The 7,346-nt window shown below is 40.4% G+C and overlaps 1 protein-coding gene and 1 pseudogene across 2 annotated transcripts in view; one reads left to right on the top strand and one right to left on the bottom strand.

Annotated features, from left to right (window-relative positions):
• Katna1 (katanin catalytic subunit A1) overlaps window positions 1–7,346 on the bottom strand; it is a 56,296-nt gene that overhangs the window by 23,851 nt on the left and 25,099 nt on the right. For both annotated transcript variants that reach the window (XM_004856896.3, XM_087193580.1), the window contains exons 6-7: window positions 6,572–6,677; window positions 4,754–4,912 (exon numbers count right to left, since the gene is read on the bottom strand). In XM_004856896.3, the coding sequence (XP_004856953.1) occupies window positions 4,754–4,912; window positions 6,572–6,677 (265 nt within the window). The remainder of the gene's footprint in view (window positions 1–4,753; window positions 4,913–6,571; window positions 6,678–7,346) is intronic.
• LOC147823333 (mitochondrial intermembrane space import and assembly protein 40 pseudogene) lies at window positions 1,072–1,510 on the top strand (annotated as a pseudogene).

Here is a 7,346-nt window from a genome sequence, read left to right as displayed (position 1 = left end):
CCCTGCCCTGCCATAATGTAAATGAAACTGTTTTGGCTTGGCAGCTAACAGTATGTGCATGTCCCACCAGCCATGCCCCAGCTTTGTGGGAGATATATTGTTAAGACCTGAACTGCAGTCAGCGTTTGCAAACAAAAGCTGGGCAGTGTTTCCCGGCGACTGACCTTCTCTATAGTTTGTCTTTTTGTTTTTCTTCCATTTCTTTAGGATTAGTTTGACTTTTTTTTTTTTTTAATTAACTTCTGTGAAGCTGTTTACTCTGAAAGTTGTACTGGACTATTTTAAGCCAAGCTGATCTTTCACCAGGTGTACTGTATGTAAGGGCTTTTCCTGCTAGCAAGATGCTTAAACAGGATCACGTTATTGGTCGTCTGAGCTATTTAGTTATTTTACAAAACTATAGCATTGTATCAGATAAGATTTTGATAAAAGTTTTGTGCACATTTCCAGGGACAGGAGGGTTGACATTTCCCTGAAATTTCTTGATCAGAATGAGTAAAAACTGGTGGTTTGATACCCGTCTTAATGAACATGCTCATAAAGTGACTGATAAGTTGTAAATATACCTGAGAAACAAAGGGGTAGTTTTGATATTCTGGTGTCAGTATGGAGGATCTTACACATTAATTTAATTCTCAAATGTATGAAGATGTTTGTTTGTAGCATAACAGCACAGTAGCCTTGATTTAGTTTCCTTTGGTCAGTACTGTACCTTTTTGCCATGCCCAGTGCTCCTCATACATACAAAGACATTTTATTTATTTCACTCTGTAACCTGAAGCAAACAGGAGGAACAAGAGTTTTAAATCATGTTACATTAACTTATTTCTGACATTATAAATTAGCCCAAGATATTACAGGGACATGATTGTTATATAATTTATATCAGAACCTTTCTATAAATATGTGATTACAAAAAAAAAAAAAAGCAGGCTGAAGGAGGAGGCTTGCAAGTTCAAGCTTGGCCTGGGCAACTACTACTTTACCAAGACCCTGTCTCTAAAAAACTTTAAGGACCCTACGAGGACAGTGAGGTCCCATGTGAAGGGGTCACAGTGCCAGGCCACAGCCATGGCCTACTTCGAGCAGGAAGGGAAAGATCCAATCACTTTTGTGGCCAAAGAACACCATGAAACTCCCAGCAATGCAGAGCTGCTGGCTGATTCCCCAACAATCCATATGAGGAACATGGTTGCAGAATAGAGACATTCACTGGAACTGCCCGTGCCTGGGAGGAATAGCCAGCAGCCCCTGTAGAGAACAGTTTAAATTGGCTTCTTCCTGATTCCACTACTGCACAGAGGACATCAAGAGATCATACTGTATAGGCTAGTCTTGGGCCATGGGGGAATGCATGCAGAAATAGCCAGACCTCTATCCCCAGGAAGAGGAGGAGGTAGAAGAGGATAGCAGGGGGAGTAAGGTGAGGGAGCAGCAGCAGCCAGCAAAATATATAGAGCAAATGGCTAACACCAAGTCCACTGCAACCAAAGAGGAGGGATGCGGCTAGTGACGGCCACAGTGATGGGCTCATCCTTCCACAGACCTTTTGCAAAATGCCTCTCAGTTGCTCTCCAAGAAAGTGTCTTTCCCTTTGTTGGTCTGTGAACTGTTTTATGTATAAAATAACTAATTTTGATGATCTTGGCCCCTTGATATAACCACTGGAAAAAAAAGATGGTTGTGTGTCCTACATAAACTTGTCAGCAATGTAGTCACCACTTTTGATTGTGCTTTTCTCAGATTGCCCTGAATTTTCTGCTACTGTGCAATAATGCACTGAATGTCCTCAGCAACCAAAAATCATTATCCAGAAATATTTCTTGAGTAAACTGATTTATTCTGGTCTGTAACAGCCCTTTCAGGAGCTCTTTGGGAAATAAAATAGTAGCAAAAACATCTCCCTTTAAGAAATGCTGCTGCTTTTGGGGCCATTCCCACCTAACAGAAGAGGCCAGATGGTCACATACGTATTTCCCAAAACCATCTTGCTCTTGAGCATGAGAGGGTCCTGACTTCATTCCTGATACAGTTTGGTTTCCATGACTGCCTGATCTCCAGATTTTCTACTCTGGAAGGTGGAGATTTGAATCCTCTGATTCCCATCTCTTTCTACACAAAAGGCTGGTTTTTACTGTTCTTGATCTGCTGTTTCAAGAAGCCTGGCTGGGGGTTCTTGTTCATACTGGCTCAGTCTGGACAAATCCAATTATGGAGAAGTGGGTGGAGATCTGATTATTCCCAGAACAGCAGCCAGGAGAGGAAACAGTATACATGAAATAATATGATTCCTTTTCTTTGGTACTGGGGATCGAACCTGGATCCTTGTGCTTGCACAGCAGGCAGTGAAACCACTGAGCTAAATCCCCGGCCCATGATTCCTTTTTTAAAACTTTTTTTATTTTTTTATCTTTTGGTAGCAGGGATCGAAATCAGGACCTTGTGCTTGTGAGGCAGGCAGCAGCACCACTGAGCTAAATTCCCAGCTTAAAAAAAAATTTTTAAAGGGATGGGGGTGTAGCTGTTTGCAAAGGCCCTAGGTTTAATCCCCACTACCAGAAGAATGCCTCCCCCACAAAAAAAACAAGCCAAACCTCATCAGGTGGGTGGCACATGTTTGTAATCCCAGCTATTTGGGTGATTGAAGCAGGAGACTCACAAGCTCAAGAACAGCCTAGGGCTGGACCTGGTGGTCCATACCTGTAATCCCAGCACTCAGGAGGCTGAGGCAGGAGGACTGCTGAAAGTCTGAGGCAACCTGGGCTATGTAGTAAGTTCAAAACCAGCTTGGACTACATAGTGAGACCCTATCTCAAAAAGGGGGGGGGGGGGCGGATATGTGTGTCAAATTTATGGTATGTGTGCTGCAGCAGATTGTATCATTGAAAGCTCTAAAAGGTTTGCTATCACTGGCCTAGGCAATATGTGCAATCCAATCTCAAAAAATTTAAAAGTGCTGGTGCTGGTGATATAGTTAAGCACTCTCTGGGTTCAATCCCAGTAGAAAGAGAGAGACAGAGAAAGAAGAAAAAAGGAAACTGACCTTACATTAAAAAATAAACCAAGGGCCGGGGATTTAGCTCAGTGGTTCCGCCGCCTGCCTCACAAGCACAAGGACCTGAGTTAGATCCCGGGTACCAAAAAATAAAATAAATAAATAAACCAAATAGGGCCGGGGATTTGGCTCAGTTGTTTCGCTGCCTGCCTCATAAGCACAAGGACCCAAGTTCGATCCCTGGTACCAAAAAAAAAAAAAAAAAAGTGCCGGGAGTGGTGATATACACCTATATTTTGGGCTGGGGATTTAGCTCAGTGGTTTCACCACCTGCTGTGCAAGAGCAAGGACCCAAGTTCAATCCCCAGTACCAAAAAAATAAATAAATAAACCAAATAATTCTTAAACAGCAACAATTAGTATTTATTGAGCTATGCACCAAACTTTTATATTAAGCAACTTATATGCATTAGCTTGTTTCACTCTCCTCACGTGACTGAGGACCTGAAAAGGAGAGAAATTTCATTATAGTTCATCAGCCAGGAATGTAACTGAGGTGGGATTTGAACCCAGGCCACCTTATTTTTTTTTTTTGGTACCCGGGATCAAACTTGGGACCTTGTGCTTGCGAGGCAGGAGGCAGAACCACTAAGCTAAATCCCCGGCGCTCAGGCCACCTGATTTTTACAGACTCTATATTGAATGATTTACTCTATTTAGCTTAATTTTTAAAAAAAGAAAGAAAAGAAAACTTAATTATTTTAGAATGTTGGAAATACACTCTTTTTTTTGCTTAATGGACAAATTATTTATTCAAAATGATCTAAAAGAGTCTCCATTAGGTTCCTATTGTGCTATGGATTAGTAATGAGCCACTAATAATGTTATGATTTGTCTCCTGGCTTAGAACTTGTCCAAGAGGAAGGAGAAAGACAATGGAAATTCAAACAGGAAGAAGCCTTTTCATAAAATGGGACAACCTGAAATTGCAAAACTTACAGTTTGCTTGTTTGATTCTGAGTTTAGGAAGGAAGACCTGATATAATATTAGCATGTTCATCTAAGGTTTTGTCCACTATGATTAAAAATTCATGTATTGCTACTACCTAATAATGTAACTGTAACTGTGCCAATACACATAACTACACTATTTCTTAGTGGCAAGACTGAAGTAAGTATACTCAGTAAAGTTTAACAAGGCTGATATATAAAAGATTGTTGAATTCAACCACAAATACTGCCAGAACTTGTTGAATTACATTTCTCTTATAGATACTCACATTTTGGGGGTGGAATTAAAAAAAAGCTAAAAAGGAAGAAAAAACTTAAGATTGGGTCATTAAACTCCAGCTATTATTTGATACACCTGATAGAATGGAGGTGATCTAAGTTCCATAAGCATTTAGGGTTCTCACCTTTTGGCAGTGTTACAATATTGCATTTACCATCATAGCATAACTAAGCCTATTCATTTAAAAAATCATAGTAATTTTAGACTCCTTTAGAAGATTACATAATGCTGATCCATAATGGGAGCATGCTCATTAATTAGCAGATGTGAATGAAACTCTGGAGAAAAGAAGCCAAAGTGAAACTCAGGTCCCTCATGTTTCTAAAGGAGGTACTCAAGGACGCAGCCATCACACCCTAGGCAGAACTGCTGCTGCCTCCCTAAGCACATGCTGGAGAAACTTACAACTCATTTGATCCCCTTTCACAGGTAAAGAGCTGTTATTATCAGAGCTCTGAAACACTCACCATTTCAAACAGCAGACGAACAAGCTTCTCAGACTCTCCCCTGTATTTGGAAGTCAGAGTTGATGAAGAGACATTGAAGAACGTTGTCTTGCACTCTGTAGCCACTGCTTTAGCAAGGAGGGTCTTTCCTGTGCCAGGTGGGCCAACCATCAATACTCCCTGTCGGGAATACAACACTGTAAGCAAAGGATTTATCTGCTATTGTTTTGCTTGCTTTGGGGACAAGGTTTCACTAGTTGCCCGGGCTGACCTCAAGCTGCTGAGCTCAAGTGATCCTTCTTCTCCTTTAGCTTCTGGAGCAGCTGGGACTACAGGCACCTGTCACAATGTCTGGTTTGCCATTGTTCTAATTCACAATAATTATATTATTATCAAACTTCAACCAACTTAACACAAATAAAGGACAATCAAAGAAAAACAGAAGGATGCTTTATCACAAATGTACTTTTGTCTATTCCAAAAGGAAGATAACCATATTATTAAAATTTGGAACTCAGTGGGCCGGGGATTTAGCTCAGTGGTTTCGCCACCTGCTGTGCAAGCGCAAGGGTCTGAGTTCAATCCCCGGTACCAAAAAAAAAAAAAATTGGAACTCAGAGATGAGGAACAATACTTTATAATTCCTATACCCTAACACAGGTACAAATAGCATCCAGATTTATTTCCTACTACTCTTTTTGCTCAGTTAAGTTTCTTTTTACATAGTTCACTCAAAATATGTCTATAGTTTTGTATCTTCCTTATTACTTAACATTTAAAGGAATTTTTTAAATCATAATTGCAAAGTTACCCATCAGCATATTTTCCAAACCCATGAGTTTTAGTTTTTGGGTTTTTTTATGGTTTCTTTGCCTATTAGTCCATCACTTTCAAAAGTCTTCATCAGATGCAGATACCTCTCAATTACTTTTTCATTGTTTTGCGTTGCTTATTTATTTGAGACAGGGTCTGGCCTTGAACTCACTATGTAGCCCAGACTGACCTTAAACTTACCGTGATCCTCCTGCCTCAGCCTCCCATGTGCTGGGATTACAGGCATGTGCTATCAGGCCTGGCATCTTTTGTTTTTTCAGACAGGGTCTTGCTACAGTCCAGGCTGTCCTTGAATTCACTGTGTAACCCAGACTAGCCTTGAATTTATGATCCTCCTCCTCATCCTTCTAAATGCAGGATTTAAAGTATGTACCACCACTTCTGGGTTATTTCTCAAATTCTTAAGAATAATTCCCACAACACAAGTTATAAATTAACATGCCAACAAAATGGTGTAGTTTCACAAATACAAGTTCATTCTAAATCTGCTGTATTATAATGTTTCTGAACATCATTCCTATCTCTTACTCTGGGAATCTTGTAATAGCTTTTGGTCTAAACAAAATCTTTAGTAACACAACATACACTTTTTTGAGGGGTTACTATGGATTAAACCCAACACTGAGCTGTATCCCCCACTCTTTTTATATTTTTTGACAGAGGGTGTCCTAAAGTCACTAAATTGCCCAGGTTGGGCTCAAACTTGCAATCCTCCTGCCTCAGCCTCCCAGAGTGCTAGGATTACAGACATGTGCCACCGGATACAGCTCACTACATCCACTTTTTAATTTAAAATTTTCTTGGGCTGGGGATTTAGCTCAGTGGTTCCACCGCCTGCCTCCCAAGCGCAAGGACCTGAGTTCGATCTCCAGTACGATATAAAAAATTTTTTTTAAAAAATTTTCTTCACTCCAATTTCTCTATTTTCCCTAATACAGGTATGTGGTGGCTCTCTACAGAAATGTACTACCGTTTACTTTGATGATATTATTAGTGTAAACTTACTTTCCATGGTCTTCTAATGCCCTTAAAGAATTCTGGCATCCACATTGGTAATACCACAGCTTCTTTAAGCAACTTTTTAGCTTCTACTAAATCAGCAATATCATCCCTGAAAGAGAAGATACTTCATCAGCAACTTCTTGAATTACAGTGGACCCTTGACTTATGAACTCAATTTGTTTTCAAGGGCTGGGTGTAACTCAAGTTGGTCAATTGAAGGCTCAGGCTGCTCTATACAGCCTTCAAAGTCTTCTGTATACAGGTAGATCTCAGTGTCCTTAGAGAGACATTGGCCCAGGACTTCTCAATTAATCTCACAGAGGAAAGGATGTTGTAATGTTCCCTCTACAACTGTTTAAGGGTTAAAGCTGTATCTGAGACCACCTGGAAGCACAAGTGGCTGGCATTCGGGTTGTAACCCAAGACTTTGTTCATAAGATAAAACTAAAATTCCAGTTATAAGGGGCCAGGGATTTAGCTCAGTGGCACCGCGCCTGCCTTGCAAGCATGAGGTCCTGAGTTTGATCCCTGATACTGGGAAAAAATAAATTCTAGAAAATTCCAGTCATAACCCAAGTTGTTTGTATGTGAGGACAGTCATAACTCGAGGATCCACTATATGTATTTAACTATGTAGTCACTCTTGAGAACCACTGACAGAATGTTAAGCCTCTCTCTGGGCATTAACTAACACACTGTATGGGTTTGCCATGCCAACCAGTATACATGAAGAACATAATCACTGTCTTCAATTGTTAGCAGTAATGGTTTTTGGCTT

This window comes from Heterocephalus glaber, unplaced genomic scaffold, assembly GCF_053883595.1.
Source record: "Heterocephalus glaber isolate CG9 unplaced genomic scaffold, H.glaber_assembly_v1.0 deba00001593, whole genome shotgun sequence".
NCBI lineage: Eukaryota > Metazoa > Chordata > Mammalia > Rodentia > Bathyergidae > Heterocephalus > Heterocephalus glaber.
The sequence above is the reverse complement of the archived record's forward strand: the minus strand, read 5'-3'. Positions and strand labels throughout refer to the sequence as shown.